Source organism: Tamandua tetradactyla, chromosome 5 (assembly GCF_023851605.1).
Source record: "Tamandua tetradactyla isolate mTamTet1 chromosome 5, mTamTet1.pri, whole genome shotgun sequence".
In the NCBI taxonomy this organism is placed as follows: domain Eukaryota; kingdom Metazoa; phylum Chordata; class Mammalia; order Pilosa; family Myrmecophagidae; genus Tamandua; species Tamandua tetradactyla.
This window is the reverse complement of record NC_135331.1, coordinates 105,973,628-106,001,073: the sequence shown is the minus strand read 5'-3', so window position 1 is coordinate 106,001,073 and position 27,446 is coordinate 105,973,628. Positions and strand designations below refer to the sequence as shown.

General features: G+C 36.9%; 1 protein-coding gene across 1 annotated transcript in view; it reads left to right on the top strand.

Moving 5' to 3' along the window:
* PTCHD4 (patched domain containing 4) overlaps positions 1-27,446 on the top strand; it is a 181,750-nt gene that overhangs the window by 27,667 nt on the left and 126,637 nt on the right. The window contains exon 2 of the mRNA XM_077159225.1: positions 20,848-21,328. Coding sequence (XP_077015340.1) covers positions 20,848-21,328 — 481 coding nt within the window. The remainder of the gene's footprint in view (positions 1-20,847; positions 21,329-27,446) is intronic.

Sequence of the window (27,446 nt, the reverse complement as noted above, 5' to 3'; positions counted from 1 at the left end):
CTGCAGTGCCTGAAGCCAATCACATCCCCTCTCCTCCCCTCTAGCAGTAATCACCACTCTTAAATGACTTTTGTGATAATCTCTTTCACCTATGTGTACATCCCCAAATAATATTTTTTTATTTCACCTACTTTTCAACATTATGTAAATGGAATTGTACCATAGATGTTTCTTGCTTACCTCATTCAATCTCATATTTGTGTGATTTACCTGTGTTGATTTGTTTAGTTGTAATTGGTTCCTTTTCACTGGCTTTCTAGTGTGCCATTGAGTGCTAATTTCACAATTTTTCTATTCTAATGTCGATGGCCATCTATGTTGGTTCCTGTTGGGGATTTTATAAACAATGCTGCTATCAACACTTTGTTCATGTCTCAGGAGGCATATGTACAAACATTTGTCCAGGCTCCATAGCTAAAGAGAGGAATCAGGGTCATGGAACCTGTGCATCTTCACCTCTACTGGATAATGGCCAACGTTTTTCCAAGGTTGTTTCACCGATTTACATTCTGACCAGCAGAATAAATGAGAGCCTTGTTGCTGCCCATAAGAGACATTTTCAGATGCTAATTCTAGGTGCTCTATATCTTCTGGATATAGGCCTGTGACCCAATTATATTTAAAAATATATATACAGCTCAAAACAGTTTCTTGCAATCCTTACTTCTTGTCTTAATTGCTCAACCACTATTCCTTGATAAACCAGATCTCAAATCAACATCAATCCTTCAAGGACCATGTGAGAAATTCTCTTTCTTTCCCTTTGTAAATATGAGTTACATTTGCCCGGTCCCAGGCTTCTGGGAACTCTTTGTGTTGTGGCTGCAGCAGCATCACCAGCAGGGCAGTCTTCTCCATAAAGGAGCTTGAAATTAACACGCTCCGAGAGACAGATGATTCAAAGCATTACTCACCAATGTTTGCATGATCTTCTATTCCTTTCTTAGCTTCGTCTTTTTTTTTTTTCCTTTATATTCCTTGCACCTCTTTCATTCTCATTGATAGAGAAAAACAGAAACAAAATCGTGGTTTTATTATTCAATTTTTTTCTGTTTGGGTGGCCACCAAAAATCACATTACTAGCCCAAATGAGTGGGCCTATTTCTTCTCTGATCTTGTTGATCCAAACAAAGAAAAGCAAAGTTAATCAAACAGAAACAGCAAACAAAAAAGCTTTCTTTTTATGCTTAACATTTTAAAAAGTGGTGGCTCCTTTTAAATTTAGCCTTTGAACACTCATAAAGTTTCATGATGGTCTTTTAAGGTTTTTTTTGTTGTTATGGTTGTTGTTCTTTATTTGGATATATCTTTTAAAAAGTTAAGCTCATTGGAGAACATTCTGTGCCACCTCATTGTTTTCCATTGGGTCCTCCCTTTTTGCCCTTTTGCTATGGGATTCTGCTTGTGTGGTCTGAACGATATTTTTGAGAGTTTTCCAACTTTTGAGGTATCTTTTTCTGTTATGGAGTGACATGTCATAGATTCTGTCAATTTTTCTTTTAAACTCTTGAAGTCTTCTTTTCTAAAGTTCAGAGTGCATGTCTAAGCCCAAGTTTGATCAGAAATAGATTTTTAACAAAGAGAGAGAAAGAGACATAAAACTGCATATACTTCCTTTATGAAAAAAGGACTCGACTTCTAGAAGTCATGTACCTCTGCATTTCTTCAATATAGCATATCATCTCTAAATATCTTTCTACTGCACCTCTCTTAGAAATTCTTTCCCTTTTCAGCTGACTGTCCTTCTTAGCATATTCTCTTTCTCTTTTTAAATTACATCATCTTGGTCCATTTCTCTTAACCTTCTCACTGCTAACATACACAGTCTTAATTAATTTCTCAGGGACAAAAAAAAGCGGTAAAATTGCACAATGTTTATAGTGTGAAATTGTATTCATCTTCATCTGTCTGATGTTGTAAGCACAGGAAAAAGGAGTTTGTTTAGGACAGTGGTTCTCAACCTTGAGCACACACTTTAGGAGCTTATTGAAACACAATGGGTTTCTAATTTAGAGAATCAGAATTCAGAGACTTTGCATTACTATCAAGTTACCAGGTGATGTTGATGTTGCTGGTCCAGGAAACATACTTTGAAAACCACTCACAGTAAAATATCAGAATCTTCTAAAGAGTTGTATTCCTAGTTTAGAGTGATTCAACTTGCCATCCCTCATACTTTATTATTATACATGGCAGAGTTTGAGCTGTCGGTGTGGCTCCATGTATTGCCCCCTAAGTAAGTGTTTCAGTGGCATATGACATGGATTTGGAAAAATCAGAATATCTCAATGTATTTCTCTGCAAAATAAAGAGATCCCTATTCCTCTCTCACATAGATAAGAAAAAAAAAAGTTCCTTTAAAATGAAGTAAAGGAAGGGCGGGCCACGATGGCTCAGCAGGCAGAGTTCTTGCCTGTGATGCCAGAGACCCATGTGTGATTCCCAGTGCCTGCCCATGTGAAAAAAAAAGAAGCAAAGGAAAAGCATTAATATTTGGCATTTGATACACATTTTAGTACCCAAAAACAGTGAAGCATCATGAAGAAGTGCTTCAGCTCTTGTGGAAACTATGTTCTCCCCCTTTTTATGGGGGGGGGGGGGTAGTAAATGAAGAATGTTTGCAACAGCAAATGATTCTATAAAGGAAGTTACTTAGTTAGTTTGCTGTCCCTGAAATGTAGTTCACTGCCCAGATACCTTTATCTATCTTTTTTTTTTTTTTTTTCCGCATGGGCAGGCACTGGGAATTGAACCCAGCTTTCTGGCGTGGCAGGCGAGAACTCTGCCTGCTGAGCCACGTGGCCCACCTTATCCAGATACCTTTCACTAACATTTTATTAGCATTTACTTCTTCAAGACATTTTATCTTCTAATCATTGTTTGGGGTGTGAACAGTATAAGGAGTGAAAAGCAAAATTTTCATTGACTGCAAAGCATTTACTCTGATAAGATATGGTACCCACAGTAATTGAGTCTTGAGTGATGGATTTGTTGACAGATCTGGGAAAGCATGTAGTACGCCAAGCCTCAGAAGTAAAAGAAGGGAGCAGGAACACAGAATAATTAACTCTAAGAACAAACTTTTTTCCCACTTTCAACACTCTTAATATTTTTCGAAAATTAAAGATTTCAGATTTCCATTCAAATATTAGCAAGCAATGCGGTAATTTTCTGAAAGCATAAAATATGAATATTTTAATGTTTTCCCACCATCACCTTTGCTCTATATTAACCAAGGGGATATTGGGTAATCTTCATTTTCTTCACAGAAATTTGGAGATAGCAGTCAACTGCTAAGCTCTACATCTAGCCCCTATCTCTACTTCTTTTCACAAGGCCTGTAATAGTTAGGTTCAGGTGTCAACTTAGCGGGATTCTGTTGCTGTTACTTAATCATCAGCATGTGAAATTCATCTATGGCTGATTACATCTGCGCCTTCTACAATGAGTGACCTTTTAATCTGATCAGCTGGAGGCTTAAAAGGAAGAGTCAGAAGAGAGAGAGCAGCTCAACCCAGCCTGGCACAACTCAGTTTAGAGCTCAGAGCAGCTCAGACCCAGACATTTGAGAAATGCAGAATGGAACTGCCTGGGGAAAGCTGTTTGAACCCAGAAGCCGAGAGAGAAGCCCAGCTGACATCCTCTTGTGCCTTCCCATGTGAGAGAGAAACCCAGGTGAAAGGTAGCTTTCAGAGGAAACTCCGAGGAACTGTAAATTTGTAACTAAATTCCCTTCATAAAAGCCATCCATTTCTGATGCACAGCATTCTGACAGCTTTAGCAAACTAAAACAAAGCCCTATATCCAAAAGCCCCCTCTATTAGTTTTACTTTGGCAACTTCCCATAGAACCTGGTAATGACTATCCTTAGGCATCTCCACTTAGCCAAACATTCCATCCATTAACTTAAAACCTATATTTCAGGACATGTGTTCCTATGAGTATTGGTTTTTCAATACTAGTGAGAAAAAAAGAGCTTCTCATTCCCTTCCTGAAGTTTTGAAGAGTCATTTTCTGGGAAATATTGTCCCATCTCTTTTGTTATCTAATCATAGACAGGGCTAAAAGAGGAGGCAACTGCGAGGCTATGAAAATCAATGGAAAAGATGCTTAATAATTTTTTAAAAGAAACCATGTAAATATAAAGGTGCTGGTCAGACTCCCACTTTGACATAAAGAGAAAATTTTAAGTGCCTCCATCCCCTCCATCTGCCTGCAGCATTCATATTTTGCCCTTTTCCTCTTTTTTTCATTTGGCTTTCCAAATCTCCAAGCATCTGTACATAGAGTCTCCAGAAGGCATATTTCTTAATGCCTCAATTTATGAAAATAAATGTGAAAGATTTTCTTAATTACTATGTTCCAGATCCATCCAAGTCAGGCAAATGGGCTCACCAGAATAGTGAGAGAAAGCTTAGCTAAGCAAATTCTGAGACATTCTTTATTACAGCTACAAGCTGATTTCAAACTCGGAAATTTCACATGTAGATTAAATCAACTGGTTTCTTTCTGCATTCACAGTACTATCCTTTTCTGTTCAGAAAAGCCATACAATTAAAAAAAAAAGATTTTAGCTAGTAAGTTGCCTACCACCCTTTGTTCAATAAATGTTTTTTGAGAAGAAATTCTATAGAAGGCACTTGTTTAAAAAAATCAAAATATATTCTGCTTTCAAGGAGTTTCCAGTACAGAAGGTGAGAAATGAAAATACCATATCATGATTTTAAATGTCATAAGAGCTATTCAGAAGTTAATATGAGATTTCAGAAGAAAGATACTTTCCAGTTTAAGGTTTCTGAAAAATGTTATGTCCAGTTTACATTTTGTTTATCTCAGATAAAAAATTCCCTTGCAAATTAGTTGATTTATCTCAAACATCACTGAAGTTTCCTCAGAAATGCCACGGCTTTAATAGTCACATTGTTCCTACTTGAGCACCTGTCCATCTTATCAGAACCAGCAGATGTTGTCAAAATATTTTTAATGCAGTACACTATTGATTTATAAATAGGAGCTCTTCTGTTAATTCTTTATTACGTAAGCTAACTTCTATCTATTCGAGGTGTTGCTATGCCAAGTTAAATAAGAATTTGGAAACACCCCACCTCTGACAGCTATTTCTCTACTTAAAATGTACTGCTGACTCATATGGCCCTGAATAATCACACTTCCTTTGAATTCTTAGCATATTCGATGACCTAATCTAACAGGGCACTTTTCATGACTAGTTCCATCTTTACAGATGCCAGGCTGTAAAACAGGAAATTCATGAGGTCACCTCTAAGGATTTTCTTTATATTGCATCCAGCAGAGGTGTTTTGTCCCTCATATTCACCTCCTTTTAACAATAGCTTTTTTAATGTCTGAGATAAATGTTCTGGAATCTATCACTACTGTATGCTGAGCACATGGTCCAAAGAAGTCCCTGTGTCTGTGGAGAATAACCAAGCCAAGGACGGAGGGTACATAATTATAATGAAATGCAGATTTCTCATTAAAAGGCAAATCCTTCAACTCAAAAGGTTGAATAGTCTACAACTTCAACTTGACTGGAGGGAATTCCCTACTAAAGTACAGAAAAAGTATTTCAGCTGAAGACTATTCTTGGGACCTGAACCATTTTCATTTCAATGAATTGGAAAATTTGTGTGCATTTTAAGCCCATGTTCTAGAAAAACTTTTTCTGAGATAGTTAAACAAATTTCACAAATGGGTTGGCATCCATTAGAATTCCTACTTTATTGGAGATATATATATATAATCAGTTTAAACTCTATAAGAAGTGTGGCTATTTCTGTGCATTGTTTTCCCTCTTTATGAATTTAGCTGACCTTATTTTCCTAATTCCTATGGATTCTTCCCACAGCTTCTATTTTTCTCACATCCTTCACTTTGGGTAAGTGTAGCATTAGCCCCTGTCTGCAAAGTGATAACCCTTAAGTGTTTATTTCTGGCCTTACTTGTAAGCAAACTTCCCATCATTTTACTCAACTGCAGTTATCTCCAACTTGATGTTTTTCAGATACCTTAAAACTCAATATACAGAGTCCAGTTGCCATTCCCCTAATCCCACGCAAGTGTAATGTTCAGTTTAGTGAGTGCCATTACTGTCTACCAGGCTTCTAAGCAAAATCTTCTTTCCATAATTTCTCACATTCAGTTAATCACCAAGTTTTGTCTATTCTACATCTTAAATATCTCTTTATTAACTTTTCTCTCTATTTTTGCTTGCTTAATTTAGGGATTCATTGTCTCTCATCTAGATGATAACTATTTGCTTACTGAAATCTATTCACACTTCTCCCCACCAATACTACTGTAAAGCCTCAATATGACTTCTAAACACACACACACACACACACACACACACACACACACGAGTCCATTCTCTATATTTCTTATCAGGTCACATCCAGTTTCACTGATATTCAGTGGCAACTATTCCAATGTCCTTAGGAAAGTACACAAGACTCTCTGATCTCTCCTTCAGGTTTATCCTTATATTCCATTCCAGCTGAGAAATAGCAACAACATTGCTCAAACTATTATTGGAGGGAGAGGTGTCTTCACTGCCCTTCCATACAGGAAGAATTCTTTGTTATACCACCTTGGGTAGCCCAGTTCTGAGTTCCATTTCATTCCTTCAGAATCTCACTCAGCACTTCCTTGTAAACAGGTCCAGGGAGCCCCAGGTCGTTGCCAGACCCAGTTCTGAGGGAGAATTGGTTTTGGTATCATATTATTACTGGCATTTTTTAACAGTACATTGACATAGCAGTAAGCATTTGGAAAGCCTCCCCTAAATACCTGCTTGTATAACTGATCACAGTGGCTTCAAATAGACCTGATCTTTCAGTCAAAGCAGATACCCACTTACCAAGCTAATTGTGCTTCCGAAAAGGACCGGCATGTAAATTAAGGACTTTAGATTGTTTTCTTTACATAACCTCACAGAAGAAAAGAGCCTCTCACCTTATTCATCAGGCATGACTTAGTCACCTCAATTTCTCTGACTACTTGCAAAATCATAGAGAATTAATCTACCTTGTAGTAAGGGAGAGTGGCAGAGAATGTTCTTTAGAACAAGAGACTAGCAGCAATAGACCAACGCTTTTATATTTCTGTGCCTGTAAAATAGCTTTATTTATAGCAGATGGTGTAAAAAGTAGTTCTCTTGTGATTGTATTGAGAGCAGTGTCTATGTGTACCCCTTTTATATTTGCATCTCTCTCTCTGAATTTATATTAACCCTGTTCTAGATACAGAGTTCTTAGCATTCTTAGTGAATATCAGTGATGCCTCTGACATGCCACAGATTCATGGAGGAAACCTTTAATAATTGTAACAAGCATTAAATAGTAGATAGGAAACAAATGTATGGGAAAAAAACATATGCTGCAAATTATTTTGTTGCAATTACATTCCTCTAGATAATCCAGTAGGGTGTTTAAATAATGTGGCAACAACCAAAATGAAACCATGTGAATGTTGAATCACTTCTTCTGGCTTTTGCATACTGTCATTTTATAGATGAAATTTAAAGATAGGTGATAAAATAAGGAAGCTCAGAGGGGCTCCTTCATGATGCTGCAGAAGAACCTGTCAGTGAAAGACCTCTAGATTGTAGAATCAGGAGGTTTGGTCCTCGCTTCCATCACAGTCATGCCTGCAGAGAATGCCACAGTTGCATGTACTTCTTCCACCGTGAAATTTATCACATCCAGAAGCTGCATGTGCTTGCAACCTGGGATAAAAGCCGATGGTCATGCTAACATGCAGGGATAGCTTTATGTCCCAAGGGATCCTGTGATGCCTATTACGAAGGAGGATGAACTCTATGTGTTCAGTTGCCCCTCGAAGATTCCTCTGACAATGAACTGTTTTCCTGATTAGAGAATGTTTATGTCTATATGGACTTTTGGAGACATATTAAAGGAAAATTAGAACCAGGTCCTTTAAATAACCTCTAAATATACTTGATAGAGTCCCTCACCAAACTTGTGGTAAGTTGGAAGCAAGCTTTAATCCGTAGACAGTAGACATTCAACACTGAACAAACTTAGTTAAGTTCTTCTATTTCTCCTTTGAGCTAAATCTACTCTACTTAGAAAGCCACAGAAAGTGTATTTGTAGTGTGAGCTGGATTGATGTAATGTTTTTGGTGGCAAGGCCCATGGTCTGATTTTATTTCATTTTAAGATCCTTTAGGCATTCAACCAACATTTTTAATTAGGTAATGACTGCTGATAGAGCCCTTACAAGATAGCATGCAAGGTGTCAGGCTTCTTCAATTCTTCACCTCACTCAGTTCTCACAATAAACCTTATAGCTGAAAAAAGAGAGAGGGAATTGAGTAACCTTCCTACAGACACACAGGTAATAAGTGACCAAACCAGCATTCAAACCTGAGTTCTCTAGAGTTTAAAGCCAAACTGCTACTGCCAGCCATGTTGCCTATGATGCCTAAGTGACTTTCCCATCATTGCCATGGCAACCAGGTCACATGACCTCCAGTTTCTGCACTGGGGCTCTTATAAGAATGGGGAAGAGCGCTCAGCCCATTTCTTCACACTTAGTAAGAACAGGGTTAGGAGAATACCCTATGCTGAATTTTTTTTTTGTATGCAGTATATCGGGGTCACATTTCATTATTTTTCCACGTGAGTATCCTATTATTGCAGCACCATTTGTTGAAATTTTTTTGTTGTTTATTTTTTGTTTGTTTTGCTTGTTTGCTTGTTTTATGGGAAGTACATAGATTGGGAATCGAACTCAGGTTTCCAGCATGGCAGGCGAGCATTCTACCACTGAACTGCCCTCGCACGTCCCCTATGCTGAACTTTTATCCTTTGAAAAGGAAAGTGATATTTTATTGAAGAAAAAATATATATTGATTGTCAAATTATGAGAAATTGAGCTGCTGAAACCAAACAACTATTTTAGAAAATTCAGAAAGAAGTTTAAACCAGCCTAACAGGAGCACACTTTTGATTAGAAGCCTTGTCTCCACGCCCCATGAAATAGGGCTCTGCGATATCAGAACTGACACAGCTAAGAGGGATATTTATGTGGCTGAAAGAAACAGCAATCATGTTTATGGTGATGTAGTGGAGGCAATTAAATTCCTGATGGCTGGAATATGGGTTGGCCTGTTTAAAATTGGCCTAATTTTGAATAGTAAGTTCACAGCAATGATTGTTTTCATAATAATGAGACTGTCTCCCTTAATTTTTTTCCCTATTACATAAAAATCTAAGCAAATCAATTGCCCAAGCCTTTTAGAATATCCAGTCATATATGCTCTTACTCATTTTGACTTCCTACTACCTGATTTATTAAAGATATCATATTTTTCAAACCAAATATGGGTATATGTGATCAAACAAAAATATTAATTCATTAATATTAATTGAAAAATCTCACAAAGGCATGAAACAAACAAAAGAAAAATACAGGTAAATAAGTGGTCCGTGAATTGATCTCATTTACATGAAATCTCCACTTCAGTGAAGCTGAAGTCTATAGTCATTATATGCTATTTAACATGCTTCTCAATTATATCCTTGATTATAACTTATCTTGGGTAGGTCATTTCACTCAAATATTAAACGAGTGTTTGTAAGTGGAATGACAACTAACTTCGATATTAGCCTCAAATAAAGGCAACAAAAAAGGAAAATTTTTCCTCTCAAGAAATAAAAACAGAAGATCATTTTCCAAATCATTAACAATATTAGGGTAATCTTTGGCAATAAGTTAAATTATCAAGCAAAAAAAATGCACTTTACTTGTGAGTTAAGTTTTCATTCAGGTATCTTAGAAGTTTTATTCATTTTTTAGACTTTGCTTCCCAAAGGCATCCAGATACTCCTTTGCTAGACAATTAGTATTATACAGTTTAATATAAGGATTAACCAGTACACTTTATTAAAATATACCACATCAGCCTGGACACTGCACTATCATCTCCTATGTTGAGAAAAGTAACATTTAACTCCTATATGTAGCAGCAAGATAGGAGAGTACTTACTTTCTTGGCTTTATCAAAAGGTTTTCAATTATTTTAATATCTTTGAGACTGAATATCTTTGTAGTAGGAAAGAACAATTCCCTGATTCTCATTAGAATGAATATCACCCTGAATAGTTTCAAAGCATGCCTGTCCCTTTAGGGATTAAAAGGAAAAAGTATTTTAGTGAAGATAAAATGGACTTAAGTAAGTGTTGTATTCTTTATCTAGCATTTACTGACATAGATCAATAATTATCACTGTGGTTTGAGGTAGTTGTCTTTCAAACAGAGGAAGGACAGAGATGGGAGGGGGAAGAGAGGGAAAAGAGAAAAAAAGGGTCAGAGAGAGAGAGAGAGAGAGATGAGGGAGGAAGGAGGGGGAAAGGAAGATGTTCAAATAAGATACTGAGATATTAAAATCTGAATCATCTTCAATAAAGATACAATGGTGTCATTTTTGTTTTACCAAAGGATTAAGACACAGCTAACCTCCGCTGCAGTTGCAAATGAAGGCTAGACTGTTGAGTTCACAATAAACAAACAAAATGTTTATTTCTCTACATCTCCTTGAGATAGGACCCTAAATTAGCTTTCTTCAACTCAAAAAGAGGTCCCACCTTCATCCCCTTTCTTCAATGAATTTAGAAATAGAATTGTAGCTGTGAAACAGATATACAGATAAGGAAGATAAAAGGCAATATCACCAGAGGCGGCCCCTTTGAATAAACATTTGAAACAACTTTAGAAAGCAAAGCAAAATAGAAATTAGAAAAATGGTGTTCATAAATGGCAACACTATCTCCTAAGTATATAAAATAATGGTGTATTTCCTGGAAGTTTTAATCATTCTCATAACCTCAACCTCTATGATTACAACTACCTGGTTAATCCAACAAAGAAATTAGTTAGCTTTTATATAGTATGATGCTTTATGTATAGCAATTACTAAAAAAGGTCATTGTCATTTGATTGGCCAAATGATTTGGCCTTTGTTATTAAAGAAAATGAAGACGTGGGAGGGAAAGATACATAAGCAATGATTAAAAACAACCTCATGAAGGCCACTCCATAACTCAAGTTCAATACAAAGAAAGCTGTGAGGAAGGCAAGGCACCCATGGTCTCTGCCTCTCTTTGAATAGAAAGCATCATATAGTCAACAAGGTCAGGTCAGTGTCACCCCCACGCTTAGCAGGCAGGGATTTTCTGCTACTCCTCTGTAACTTTAAGTGGGATGCCATCATTCATTGTGTCTCAGTAGGCTAAACCCCACTCAGTAGGCTGAAGCACAGTCCTTCATGAGGAAGAATGAATCTCCCTAACATAAGCTGACTTAGAAGTTCAAGGCAGATTGCTTTGAATCTTAGCCTGGGTATAAGGGCATCATGAATCTTGGTTCTCCCTCCTTTCCCACTAGTGAAGTTTTCTGTGTGGTACTTAATTCATCCCTCCCATTCAATTCTCCATTTATTTCAGTTCCGTTAGCACAATTATTTTTATTATTTTTGTAAATGAGTCAATAGGAGTTTAAGAGGTAATATAATAGAACCAAACTAACTAAGAAAGCAGAAATTACCTATAATCCTATGCCAAATATGAGCCAATATTAAAATATTGATGTTTTCTTTGAAAATATTAATGTGAATATTTATTTTTACATGGTTGAGATCATGCTGTATAAATATAATTTTGCAAATCCCAGCACTTATTGTGACTCTTCAGCAATGTTTATTATAATTCTCTGTAGTGCTTTATTCTCTTGCCATCTTATGATCTTATGTATGAATTTTGTTTGTGTTACTAAACTATAAATTCTTCTGTGTAAGAGACTTTATCTTCCTTTTATTTGTCCTTTTCTTGTTTTCTACACATAAATTAGCAATCTACCTTTCCAGGCAGCCAATACAGATACTGTTTGTTTTCATTTGTGGGATTTATAAGAGTATTTAGAAGGAGTAGATCAATTTTAAAGAACCAAACATGTTTTCAAGAATCCTCTAGTGCTCCAGAAGAGGTGGTTCTTTGGAAAGAGGCCCTGGTATGGGGAAAAATTATTTTCAGAGCACTGTGCATTACATAAGATATGAGAAATCTTTTCCTAATTCACATACAATTGGTTAGCTAGGTCTTGCCTTAAAGAAAGCTGTGAGGAAGGCAAAAAATTTATCCCACGCCCCCTTTGTACCCATCTGTAAAAACAGAGCACATGTAACATTCATTTTTCACAATGCAGTCAAGAGAGTTTTTGTATACACAAATCTTATCACCCTCATAATTCTTCATTGCACTCAGAACAAATTTCTTACCAAGGCAATATTTCATGCTGTTGCCCTCTCCTACCTTTCCATGTTTACTACCCAATCCTGATCTTGACCTCACCAGCCTGTCACCCTCTATGTTGTATATTCTAGTCATTCTCACAGTCTCAGGAACACAACATGCCTACTTGCCTCTCTAGGCTTTTGCGTATGCTATTCTGTTGGCCTTTAAAACCATTCCTCTCCATCTCTACCAACCTAATCCCCATTTATATAACTCACTTGGATAATTACTTTTCATGCTTCGGGGCTCAGCTAAGATGTCACCTTCTTTGAAAAGCCTTTTTTTAGCCCCACCAGACTGGTTCTCAGGGATTCCTTGTGTTCACCTATATCATAGTATTTGTTATGTATATTTTTAAAATGTTTACTTATCTTCCTCCTGTTCCAGGGGATCTTTGGCTCCTTGAAGACAAGAACTATAGCTTGTTCACTGCTCTGTCCCCACTAGCTGGCTGACACATGGCACGTGCTGGTTAAATATTTCTTGAATGAAATATTTATTTCCTACTTCCCTGTTTCCATTTTTGTCAAAGTCTAGATACTCCAGGAATTCACCACACTAGAAACCTGTCATGCCTAAGCTTCTGATCTTTCCTAACTTTCTCATTCTACAGGGCCCATGACCAAAAATATTTTGAGTCTACTCTGAGGTTTGCCTCTATAGTTGGTCAGCCATATCTACTTTTCCACTCAGAGGTGCTAATGGCCCAGGTGTCATTCTCTTTGTACAGCATGTAGATGTAAATTAGAAACTTTCAAAGATAGTTTCTTAGCCCAAAGTAAGGCTGTAATGGTGGGACTTGCAATCCTTTAAATGGAGGGTGGAGACAGTCAATAGATAGGGTCTAAGTGTGCGTTCCTCAAAGCCTCCCACATAAGTTGACAGCCAGCTCCCTTTCTTTAGGTCAATATCAGAGCTACGTGTTGTGCCATTTGGAATACTTGCCCTTGAATAGTCGCTTTGATTCCTTTGTGAAAGACTCACTTCAAAATATTGATATTGCTTTTAATGAAAATTCTTGGGATCAGATCACTAATATGAGTTGCAGAGAAATAAAAAGGTCATTATTATATGCCCCAAATTTAATGCCATTGTTACTCTACTTTTCCATGTTGTTTATAAATTTATATAGAAGGCTTTATGTAAATAAAGGAGAAATTAAATGTATTTATACTATTATGGGTGAGCAAAGCCTATAGACTAGAGAGAATACTGATGAATAGAGATTTAGAGAAGGAATACATTTTACTCCTAAGAAATAAATTAATTCTTTTGGGCTACTGAGAGATGGCTTACATCTAGGTAAGATGGAGGCAAATTCTTGATCTTTCTCCATTTGGAAAGAATTCAGTCTGGAAATTACTCATAGAAAGAGGAGAAAAGGCAAGTCGGTCCAGATTTAGAAGAAGATAAAAAGTTTTTTGTTTCTGTAAAATAAACATGGGTCATCTTGTGTTTCTCCTGTCCTGTTTGGAGTTACTCTCTTTTATTTTACTCAAAGAAACTTTCTATAGCCTACTTTTTAATGTCTAATGAATTGACTACTGATGAGTCATTGATATAAAGCTAATAGGATCTTTAGAGATGTTATGACCTAAATCTTTTATTTTGGAGATGAGAGAATTGACATCCAGAGAAGTCAAGCAACCTGTCCTGTTACTATGTATGGTAGCAGAACTAGAACTCGAATCCATATGTCCTGTCCTTGTGTCCTGTACTCTTTCCACCACATTTCAGACATTTGCTGGGGAATCTGGAATAATCTTAGATAGCTAAGTATAGCCATAAACAGTATAAACAGAATAAACAGTACCGCTGAAATGTTAACTGTATGGCATACGTTAGTAAGAACGATATCTAACAATTTTTGAGCACTAAGTGCTTTGTATGTATTATTCATTTGATCTTCATAATGCCTTATGATCCTTATTTTAACCTGTAATAAAGCTGAAGCACAGAATGGTTAAGATACTTGTAAAGTCACACAGCTTGTCAGTGCTAAGGTTGGGCCAACGTGAAAGAAACACTTATACTCTTGAGTCTCTACATTTTCCTGCTATGTCGTACCTTCTCTCATTCAAATATATTCATACATTATTCAAATATATGTACAGTAGTGTTAAGAACATGGACTTTTGAGTCAGATACAGGAACAAAGTTCTTGGCTGTGCCACTTAGTAACTGCATATCCTTGCATTACTTTCTCTTGCTCGACTCCTGTGTCCTCGTCAGTGACAGAACTCTCTGCTAAAATAGCACTTCTTTGGAGGGCAACTGGGAAGGTTACCTAGGAAAATGCAAATAAATGTCTTAAGTCTCAGATAAGTCTGTCACATGTTTTAAAATTTACAACCAAGTCTCAGTTAATTGAAATGCTGGAGTGCTCTCGCAAGTTTTTCTTATGTTCTGGTGAGCTAAAATTTTTATTTCATTTCAGCACAAAAATCTTGTTTTTAAACCTTTCTCTTTGAACAAAAAATTGAAATACACCACTGCACTTCTCCAAGCTTAATAATATGATATAAGAAATGTATTCTTTAGGAGATTTTAATGTTTCAAAATGACTTTTAAAAATGGCTTTTGATTCTTTATATAGTTATTGTAGTGGAATGTTTGACTACACAGTCCCTAAAATGTAACACCTTATATGTTATTTTTCCAATACTTGCTTGTTTCTTCCAAACTTAAAGCTTTGGAGAGTAAAATCAGGGCAACTGAGGATTTCATTTAACCCTGCTTTATAGTATACACTGCTACTGGGAATAAACAAAGAAAGATAAATTAGGAAATAAATATAAGGAATCAGCTTGTTGAGAAAAGAGCTACTAAAAAGCTTTCATTATTCCTTTTGAAATGTCACCATCTACAATACAAAAGAAGGTTTTCTTTTCAGCAATAAAAGAAAACTGACCATTCAGCAGTTTCTAATATCGGGGGGGTGCAAGGGTAGTTCAGTGGTAGAATTCTCGCCGGCTACGTGGCAGAACCAGATTCGATACCCAGCCCATGCACTCCCCCAAAACAAATAAACAAGCAAAAGGAACAAAGGAGAAAACAAACAAACAAAAAAAAAAATTCAGCAAATGTGTGCTGCATAACAGAATACTCACATGGAAAAAGAATGAAATGTGACCCCCTGCATACAGCATCCAAAAAAAACAAAAGAAGGTTTCTAATATCCTTGCAGTGTCTACCTCATTGAAAATCAATGAAATCTGAATTATAATCATTTTGCACAGGAGCTGGCCTGCCAAATTATCTAGCAATCTGAATGTCAACCTAGCATATCTATTGAGCAAATATGACACTTGCTCCCCTATAATTTCAAAGCATCGGGTAATTTTTTCTTTACACACAGTTGTCTATGACATTAATATATCTTCATCCTTTCCTGTCTTTTTAAGGATTTATTATTTGATCTTATCTCTGAGAGTTAAATTTCCTTTTCTACTGAAGAAGTGTTGGGTGGGAAAAATTTTAAAGGTTATAAAGTGGTAACTTTAAACTAAATAAGAGCTATAGTAGCAAGAAAGATTTTTTTTTTTCAGGCATTACCACTGCTGGAGAGATAATGTGATGATATGGTTCACAACAGTGAGATAGCATCATGACGTGTAATTCTATTGATCCGCCTTGGAACCATTTTCCAACCATAAGACTGCCTTATCTGACATTTGCTCATATTGTGGCAAAAGCCTGAAATACTGCAGGAACTTCCTAACTGAACTCTTTCCTTCCGAGTCATCCTTATTTCCCAAGCTGTTTTCCACAGTGCAATCAGAGCAAGCACTCCAAAAAGTAAATCATATCACTCCCCCACTTAAAACCCACCAATGGTTTCCCATTGCAGGAAAATTAAGTCCAATTCCTAAATAAGGCTTTCAGAGCTCTTACTGCAGAGGCACAGGCTTCCCTCTCTGCCCTCAATTCCCAATCACTCTCTTCAGTTCCTTGAGCATCTGTATTGTCCTTGGCCTCCAGGCCATCATTCATGCAGATCCTTTTTGCTGTAATTCCTAAAGCCCCCGTCAGTTGACTATTTTACTGCAAATGCTTAGTGTGCAGAGACAATAGAAGAGGAAACACATTTGGAGAAAATATTGCCCTAGACTTAATCAAGTGGGGAAAAAACGGGTAATATTTGTTTTCTCTGACTCAGTCTCTAATTTCTATATTCTCTCTTCATGAGTTCCTCTGTCCTCAGGAACTTTGAGCTGTTTCTTATTTTTCCTGGTCTTAGGAAAATTGCCTCTGAAAAATAACCTATGACTAGTTATTTCCCCACCTCAAGGTGAATTCACTTAATCAGAAAAGGTTACGGAGTGTTTTTTATATCCCAGACCTTGTTCTAGGCGTAGGGACAGTATGAGTGAGCAAGACAGACAAGGTTCCACCTCTCAATGAGTATAAATTCTAATGGGGAGAAAGAAGAAACATTAAATGATTAAGTTAGATCACTGTAGCTAGAAATTATTAGTAGGAAGAAGATAAATAGGATTATGATAATGTGATGGAGTGATTGTGGGGAAGAAGATTTCTAGTTTACATTGTGTGGCTGGAAAAGGACTCTTTGGAGTTGAGACCTCCCTAGCAGGAAGTAGCCCTGGCAGTAAGGAGAATGGGGGAAAAGTATTCTGTGCAGAGGAGATGGCATGTGCAAAGGTCATGAGTTGGAAATTAACTTGGTGTGTTCAAGGAGTAGGAAGAAAGACCAGAAAGCTGGAGCAGAGTTCATGAGAAAAGTGGTAGGAGACAAGATGGGAGAACTTGGCCAGTGACAGAGGGGGCACGCAGGGACTTGAAGGCCTGAAAGTGGTTCCTATTTTACTCCTACCACAAATGGAAGCCAAAGGAGGGTTTTTAGTGGGGAAATGATGCAGTCTCGTGTAAAATCGTACACATTAGCTCTGGGGCTTCTCTGTGAAGAATAGACTGAGGAAAAGCAGGAGTGGACCAGGAGATGGATGAGGGATTTAAACTTCTCTCACCTTAGTGATGTTATTTCAGGGGAAGGTCAAAGCAATTGAAAGAGAAAGCACTGACAGCCATGGGTTACCATATTGGGATATTTTTATTTTAAGCCTTATTATCATTAGGACATAAAAGGTTATGTCTGCACTCAAGGGAATTTCAGAACGTGTATAGAAGTGTAATTGTGAAAAGGGAATCAAAATTTGTATTAAATGATAGGCAACTGTTTTAGTGGAGAGAAAAATATTTTTAAAAGATCAGGTGAAATAAGTTTCAAGCACAGAGAGCATTTAGTGGAGAGTAGGGGCCTAAGTGACTTTCCTAAAATCACCCCCACAGGATCCTTGAAAGGATAAGACTTGGGATTGGAAGATCGAAATTGGAACTCTGGGCTCGTCACTCTGAGTAATAGGTTTGCCCTCCCTGAGCCTCTCAAGTTCCTCTCCTATTAAACAAAACAGTGCTACTAGATCATTGGTAAGATCTTGTCCAGATGTAAAAATTGCTGCTTTGTGGCCATTTTAGTAATAATATCATTTCTGACATTCAGATTTCTTCCGAAAAACTTTGTATTTGGTATTCTCATAGAATAATAGAGCTGAAAAATTACTTTAGGTCCATATATTTCTATCTGCTCATTTTTGCATATGACAAAAACTGACACTTTGAAAGAAGAAGGGACCAGACATGGGTTTCTTATCCAATTAATATAAGATTCACAGTTGTATTCCAGATCATGGGATTCCAATTAAGTGTTTTATCTATTTATCCTACCTGACGTCTTATGAGTCCAAGGACATTTTACCCAGAGGATAATTACTCTATTATATGATTTCATTATTTCTTCGACATAGCAGCATCTATGAACTGGTTAGTTTGAGAAACTAACCAGCTCTCCTACCACACATTACAAAATAGTAAAAATTTTCCCATAAGAATAACATATATAAGAGTATTTCTCAGGACTATAGTGACCAGGACGATGGCTCAAACTGCATGTACAACATGTAACATTTTAAAGGAACTTTCCATTCAAGGACATCCAAAGACCATGTTTGTTTTGTTCTGGTATATGGAGTGGAGCAGAACTGGAGAGAAAAATTCATTCCTTTTGTTACACTGATTTAAATAGAATGGAAAAAGATGGGATGAAAACATATCTTTTATGAAATAAGTTTTACAAAACATGGACATTAGACCATTTCAAATGAAAGGCTAGCAGCTATCCAACCCAGTGAAGACCTGGTATTTAAAAGTCTATATTTGGTCTTCTTTAAAACTTTGACTTTTGGCCAGACACATTTTTAGGACCCTCTTTGATCCACTGTAATCTCTAAATGAGGCCTAAGGGATGCATAAATCTTTATGCTGCTGCTAAAGATCCCTGAGAAATCTTTTTGATGATAAACATGAGTAAAGGCAGATGGACCAACACATACTTAAATGAATAAATAAAGCTTTCAAAATATTTTCTGTTTCAAACAATCAGGCGAGCAAGTCAACATCAAAGATGGAATTACAAGAGTGCAAACAGTGGAGCTAAAAATTATATGAAGCTTAAAACAACCATAAAGGAGCCTAAATAAAGAGCTATTTGGGCTGTACTGAAAGAGTAGAAACAGTATCAGCACTGTCTCAGTGCTAAACAGTATTCCCACCTCCTTCCCTAGGCTTCCCTACCTTTATATTTGTAACTCCTTCAAGTATGCACATGGGTTTTAATCAAGAAAGAACCTTGGGAACTTAGGATGAGAATTTCATTTTGAGTTGTATAAGGAAAAGAGATGGGAAAATTACAAAGATACTGTGAAAGTAAGAGACAGGAAGCAAAGAAAAAAGAAAAAGAAAAACAAGACACAAGTCCTCAAATCAAATTCTCATTTAGAAAGATATTATTCATTTAGAGCTGGTCAGGTTGAGTTAAATAGAATAGTAGTTTTAATTTAACATGTAGGTAAAAATAGGTATATGAAAGAATGATTATGAAATTTCTTTCTCACAATTCTTGATAATCCGGCTGACAGCAACTGTACTTTCTGTAAACTTCCCAAATTTACCATGTTTGCAGCATACTTTCAAATATTAGATTGTTTTGGTGCTTGTTAAAAATACAAATACCTGCCTTGGGTATGGGTATCAGCACTGAACAAGCCACAGGATTTTTTTTTTTTTTGCATAGACAGGCACTGGGAATACGAACCCAGGTCTCTGGCATGGCAGGTGAGAACTCTGCCACTGAGCCACCGTCACACCTCCCAAGACCACAGTAATTTTAACATGTGCTTACTACAATACAACAATGACTCATAGTTCCATAAAATTACCACTCACTGCTATCACACTATTGGGCTTTCGGTCCTCCACACTACCCCTTCTAGAGAGAATTGTTCATCATGTTCCAGAAAACGTTCAGTCCTTTTATGGCATGAATTTACCTTTATTGCAACCTTTCACCCAGTGCCTGCAGCACATTTTCACGTTGTCAGTGTTCTCTTCTCTTACAAGGATCTGTTGGTGGGGTTAGTCTTCTACCTGACAATCATTGCTATTAAAGTATATGATAGTTGTGGCAAAAATAAAATTCCCAAACTGCTTAAAATGTGGTGACAACTTCAGGGATTACTTTCTGAGTGTTGAGGAACAGGGGATGTGAACTGCTGCCCTGAACCCCTCATGCAGGTACCTCAATGTTCACCTTGAAGGTATAAGTTTGCATGTGCTGTAAAGAGCAGCAATTGCTTCTCTTACCAATCTCCTACTCTTATGATCTTGTCTATTCTACCTCACGCCAAACTCTGAAATTAAGCTGACTTTTGGTAACCACATCTTTAAATATTAGTCTGATTCGGGGAATTTTTCCACTGCCATCTGTGGGAAAAGGTCAACCTATGTCTGAGACTGGTGTACGGAGGGAACATTATAGTGAGAGAACAGGCGCTTATAGCATATTTAGGAAACATTTCAACTCCATTAAATTAATTCTAAGTGATAGGATATTTCTACTGTTCTTCAGTATGCAATTGTGCCCGCAAAATATAAAGAATCAGCAAAGCTCATATATGTCTGAGTGTGTTTCCGAGTGTGTGCTAACCCTAGAAAGTTCAGCAAGTATATTATTTAATGGATAATTATTTTAATTTTTAAAATATTGTTTGCCCATGCCATGCTTTACTTTTGGCTGAATCTAAATCAGAAAATTGATCCTTACATTAAGGAGTTACACTAGATTGTTACAAAAGGAAATAGTGGGTTTGAGAGTATGAATGAGAGCAAAGTAGTATTTATGTACATTTTCCTATGCATGTGTTGAGTCTTGTGTAGCTTTGTAATACTCTTTGCATCTTTTCTAATCCTGATCATCTTGCATGGTATCCCACGTAGCTCCAACAGGTTAAATATAAAGACCCACCACGCCACTCCACCTACATCAGTTCTGTGATTGCTAGGACCTATTTCTGCCTTTGTGCTTCTTAGAGTTAAGAGTTAGTTTTCTGCAAAGTGTATCCCTCTAGTAACTTAAGTCTCCCATCTTTCTCTTTTCAAGGATGGAAGGAACAGTTTTATTGGCCACCAACTGGGCGGGGTAGTGGAAGTGCCAAACAGCAAGGACCAGCGGGTCAAGTCAGCCAGAGCCATTCAAATCACCTACTACCTCCAGACCTATGGCTCTGCCACCCAAGACCTCATAGGGGAGAAGTGGGAGAATGAGTTCTGTAAGCTTATGAGGAAGCTCCAGGAGGAACACCAGGACCTCCAGCTCTACTCTTTAGCTTCCTTTAGCCTCTGGAGAGACTTTCATAAGACCAGCATCCTAGCCAGGAGCAAGGTCCTGGTGAGCCTCGTGCTGATCCTGACCACGGCCACCCTGTCCAGCTCCATGAAGGACTGCTTGCGCAGCAAGCCTTTCCTGGGCCTCCTGGGGGTGCTCACCGTGTCCATCTCCATCGTCACGGCAGCGGGGATCTTCTTCATCACCGATGGGAAATATAACTCCACCCTGCTGGGAATTCCGTTCTTCGCCATGGGTAACTATCGATCCCTGTGGTAATCGGATTCTTACCGTTTGGGGGCAAGGTGGTACATTTCTTGAATTCTCAGGTAGAATATGTTTTAATTTTGTAATGGTATGTCTATGTTATTATGTACACTTTTACTCAGGACAGGTGCCTGTTTCACTTTATGGGACCTTTCAGGAATTTATGGGGTGATCGTGCTATTTCCCCAATTACATCGGGGCATTTAATATTGTCAGATGTTTTGAAATTACATGATATTGAAATTTGCTAGTCAGCGTCTTCAAAATTATTGGTTGGGGGTGATAGGAGACAGGATTAAGGAGAGCAAAGACTAATTTCAAACAAAAGTTGATAGTTCATATTCATTGGCATCCTCAAGTTGATAAGATGGTGAAGAGTGAATATCATGAGGTGAAAATTCTGAGAACCATTTATATAGCATAATCTCAAAGAATTTCTTCAGTAAACTGTGTTTAGTAATTCATTTAAAATTTTTTTGCAATGAATATATTACATTCCCCCATCTCTAGATAAACTAAAATCTTCCTGCTGCTACTTAAAAGCATGACCTCTTTTTTTTAATCTCTAGTGAAATTAATTAGTATGCATTCTCAGTCAAGATTACTCCTTCTTGTAAGTTTTCTTCCAGCCTTACATAAATAATTAGCCTAGAAAATGGTGTGTGTGTGTGTGTATGTGTGAGTGTGCATGTAAGTGTGCGTGCTCTCAAAGAGTTCAAATCTGGGAATTAAAATCAGTGAGCAGCACTGGGTTGTATCAGAAAAGAGATGATAACAGTGATATCTCCCTACCGCATAAGGTATCTGTCTGGTGTGATACAATTCTACATGGGTAGAGTTTTGGAGAATGAGCTGTAAAAATGGCCTCTAGGTGGAAAACTGATATGAGCAAAAGAGTCTTCAACTGGAAATCAATTGGTTTTAGATCCAAAGATTAAAAATACTAATGTACGGTTTTATGCAGGCATGTGGTCAGAAAATCTTTGGGATGATCAGGGGGCTTCTTTTTTTTGTTCTGTTTTTTTACATTAACAAACATTTTTAAGGATGATGCATTTTTGAGGAAAGCATGCACGTTTGCATGCACACACACACACACACGCACACAGAGAGTGGGATTACATTGTAGGTTCTGGTGTAGAACTTTGTTCTCTAGAAACACAACTCACTGTGGCCCTGGGAAGCTAATTCAACTACTTAAGCCTCAGTTTCCTCATCTATAGAATGAAGATAATAATGGTATCATCCTCATAAAATAGTTTTTGAACATAACAGAATATAATTAAAGCTAATAGGATATTGTAAATGCTTAGTAAGTGTAAGCAATTTCAGCAGTTAACCTGGTGCATTAATTGCAGAGGACTGAATGATAAATAGAAAAGAGCCCTGGCTTCAAGAAATTGAAAGTCTTCTTGGATTTTTACATTATCATCTCTGAAGGAATATGCATCTTCTTGATAAAAAGTGGGGTTTTTTTTCCTTTTTTACAAAGAATGATACAAAAAATGTTTTGTCACCAGTGACAATGGTGACTCTAGATTTGATAGAATCAGATACTTGTGTTTTTTGGACTCAGTCTTATAACTTGAAATAATAAAGGATTTACAAGAATCATACGGTACTATTCACAAATGGAACATGGCTGATTCTAGGTTGATAAATTAGATATCTTAGATCCTTGTAGAGCTTTTACTAAAACTGATGGTGGGCTAATTAGGTAATAGAAACATTTATTAGAAAAAGGCAGATATATATGTCTCATACAAATAGGAAGAAAAACTTTTTTTTACTAAAACAAGAGTATGACATGGACTCTACAAAACCAGTAGGATGGTTCCATTCTATAACTAAATACCAAGGACACCCAAAGCCACATGGAAGGAAAAGTCCAGACCCTGCAACACCCACTTATGTCCACTCACAGTGACTTTTGAAACCATAAAGAAAGCAACCCTGGCCAGTAAAGGTGCAGACTTTGGGAAACGTAGTTCCTGGATACACTGCACTATTCCTGCAATTTCAATTGTTTAAAATATCCCAGGAGAAAAAACAGTTCTGCTAGGTTTTGAATGAGTAAAAACAAAAGACTATTAACATACATTTATTTTTTTCTCAAGAATAAAATTTTTGCTCCATCAAGGGGAAGTTTTTGTTTTGGTTTGGTTTGGTTTGTACTTTTAACTAAAATTATTATAGTAGTGAAGATAGCAGGATTGAAAGCTCATGAAATGAAAGGAACTTTCCACAGGGTTAGGAAACCTGAGTTTCCATCCCAACTTTCCCACTAATTCTGTGTGTTTTGGACGGCAAGTTATGTATAGTCCCTTTTCCCCAGTTCATCATAAATAAAATTAAGGAATCGGACTCTTTCGTCTTAAATTTTCAAGATTCTACAGCGTTTATTCATTGCAGCCTTCTACCGATGCTAGAATTGTTTATCCTTTATATAAAGACAGAGTATGTATTATCCTCAAACTTCTAACCTCTACCTTCTAATGTTAAAGGGAGACATTTTTTTTTAATAAAAGAAGTATATCCTTGCCTTCAGAGCCACAGACACACAAAGCAGTGAGACACCTACAGCTCACTATAGTAAAGGAGGCAGGCGGAACGTGATGTGGAACATAAATTGAGTTGGGAATAACCGCTGGTGGGCAAATACCACTCGTTGTAACCTGTCTCTTGATGAATTACAGTTTACATGGTATTGAAACCACATGATCCAAAGTTAGTTGGGTGCAAGTAAAAAAGCTTAATTCTTTCAGTAAACTAGTATTTCTATCCCTATATTCCTACTAGGACTGCTTTGAGGTAGTGAATATCCGCTCTGTGATAATCTAAGATTCAAACCATTCATCCTCAGCAGAATTTATCCCTGAAGCTATGTGTGCATGTCACTTACAATGTTCTATCCTTCACATTAAACCAGTTCAGCATCTTATTTTTGACCACCTTCTTCCTTCTACAGTTCACCTTTCTTGTTCTTTACTCTAATCATTCATCTGCTTAATAGTCTCCATATCTTCTCAGAGACATTTATACTCTACCTAAATATGTGGCAGTATCGAGCCAGTACTTATTTTTATTTTTCCCTGAAAGGTAAATTCATATTTGTCAAATGGTATCTTCCAGAATCAGGTTTAGAAAAGATGCTGATTATACGAATAGATATTATCTCTAGAAAGAATTAGAGAAAAATCCAGAATTTGGTTTTTTTAAGTCACCTAAAAATGACCCCATTTAGCTCCAGTGTAATGTCCTTTCTCTGTCCAAGCATAAACCAATTAGAATGCCACTAATTTATTTTATAACTCATTGTCAGCCTTTTTTCACTTCATTTGCTTTATGTGGATGTTTCCTTTTTTCTGGAAGGAGAAATATGAGCCAATAGTACACAGGCACCAACCTGGCTTGTGCTGTATCTTTCTGATCATCTGTGGATAATTGCCAGGGTCATTAGCAGCCTTAGGTCACTATTTTTTTTTCTGTCCCTCCCACGTTTGTTTTATAAGGTAAAAGTCTTACTTTAGTTGGCTTGGTGCCACTGGACACATATGTATGACTTGTTTGTTGCTGGTGATCCCACAGTCTCCAGATTTGAGTTTTTACTGATCATTCTAAACAGAACTCCATATTCATTTATTTATTCACTTATTTAAATAATCTTTGAGCATTTATTATGTTTCAGATATTTTGAGAACTGGAGTGAAATGCATTGGACAGAACTGACCAAGCCATTACCCTCACAGATCTTACTTTTTACAACTGCAGAGGGAGTAATCAGACAATAAACAAATAAATAAAAATAAACTGCTATATTGTTGATGTGATAAATGAATAAAAATAAAGCAAGATAAGTGGATAGGGAGCATAGATAGTCAGTGAAAGGCCTTTCTAAAAAGCAAAATTAAAGGAGAGAGTTTAATGAAGTGTAGGAACTTACCATGTGGTGATGCAGGATAAAGGGTATCTCTGGAAGAGAGAGGTATTATGTGCAGAGGCTCTGAGTTAGGATCTTGTTTGTCATAATTAAGGAAGAAATTAAGCAGGATGGCTGCAGCAGAGTAGACAACTGTTATAGTTTTAGGAAGAGGAGCTAGTGAAGTAATATGGGACTAAATTATGAATGGTGTTACAGAAGTTAATATTTCAAAAAGCTATCTGAAGCATTTTTAGACAAAAAGATTGTGATCTGACATATTTTGGAAACATCCTTGGCTACTTTATTTGACTCAGAATAGCATGGTAGTAGTATGAAGGGATTAGACTCAAGATACATGTATGAAAATAGGATTAACAGGATTTACTGAAGGACTGGGTGTGGCATGTAAGAAATGCCAGTAATATAAGAAAAAAAGGAATCAGGATGAACCCAAGGTTTAAAGACTGACTAGTGAATAGAATGCAGTTACCATTTACTATAATAGGGAAGTGATGGGAGCAATAAATTGCAGGAAATAAATCAAGAATATGATAGTATATCTGCAAAATTAGAGATAGCTATTGTGCTTCCCAGTGGAGAAATGCGAAATTGGCTATATAGGATACATATGTAGTTCAGGTTCAGAGGTAAAATCTTTTTTTTTTTTTTTTTTTTTTTAAAGGAAAGACAGAGAGAAGGAAGGAAGGATAGAAGGAAGGAAGAAAGGAAGAAAGGGAAACATTTTTAAACATTTTCTTGTATTCTGTTTCTCCGTTTTTGTTACATGGGCTGGGGCCGGGAATCGAACCGAGGTCCTCCGGCATAGCAGGCAAGCACTTTGCCCGCTGAGCCACCGCGGCCCGCCCCTCAGAGGTAAAATCTTTAAGTCAGGGCTGGAGATATAAATGTTGAAGGGATGATTCCAACATCATGGGATAGCTAATGTTGAAAGTCATGATTTGATAAGATCAACTGAACAGGTAAAAGATGAAAAATAGTGAAAGTCTGAGATCTGAGCCTTGGGGTTTTCCAGTGCTTAAAAATTGGGAAGATGTGAATGATTCAGAAAATGACTTTAAGAAATATTAGGCAGTAAGCTAGCAGGACAACCAAGAGAGATAACTGTCTAAACAGCCAAGTAAAGAAAATGCTTCATGAAGGAGATGAGATTAGTTGTGCCAAAAGCTAGTGAGAAATTGTGCACATTGAGAACTGAGAATTGACCACTGGATTTGGAAATATGATGGTCATTAGCAACCTTGACAAGACTTTCTTTGGGGGCACATTGAGGGCAGAAAGAGTAATTTAAGTAAGTTCAATAGCGCTTGAAGGAGAGGAACTGAAGATAGTGAGTAAATTCAACTCTTCAAGGAGTTTTACATTGACAGAGAATAATACAAGGGACCTAAGGGCTCAATGTTTCTTGGGGGTTATGTGGGATATATTAGAATATGTTTACATGCTGATGGGAATTTGCAGTAGAGAAAGAAAACTTCATAATAAAGCAGAGAGAGGAAAAAAATTTAGAAGTAACATCATTGAATAGGAGAGATCGGGTTAGATTCAGAGCACAAGTGGAGACATTGGCTTTAACATAGATGGTTCATCTACAGTAAGAAAAAGGAAAGCAAAATATATGGACAGATCTAGATATACTGGTACATGTGGGGGTGGGAGCATGTGTAGGTTTCCTTCTCTGGCTTTGACTTGTCAGTAAAATATGAAGTAAGTCATCAGCTGAGAATAAATTTGGGGAAGGAGGTGTTGCTTTGAGGAAAATAGAGAGAATTTGGAAGATGCATTTTGAAAAATTGGGGAATTAATTAAATAGGTAAATGTAGGATGATAACAAAGAAGCACCAAGGACCCACTCGAAGTTTGTACTCATGAATTTAAAAAGAAATGTCAGCATGGTTGCTGTGTTGTTTGTTTTGTTTTGTTTTGTTTTTTTTTCTAGACATATAAGTGGGTGTAGGAGTTGAGTAAGCATAAAGTTAACCTTCACCAGAAAAAAATTTACAGAAGAAATGTGAGGGTTCAAGGTGAATGCAAAGGAATGACTAATAATGGACTGTGAAAATTTAATTAGCCAGGATTAGCTATGCTATATTGCAGTAACAGCCTCTCAAATCTAATTGGCTCAATAAAACAATGATTTATTTCTTGCTCACGTCACACTTCAGTA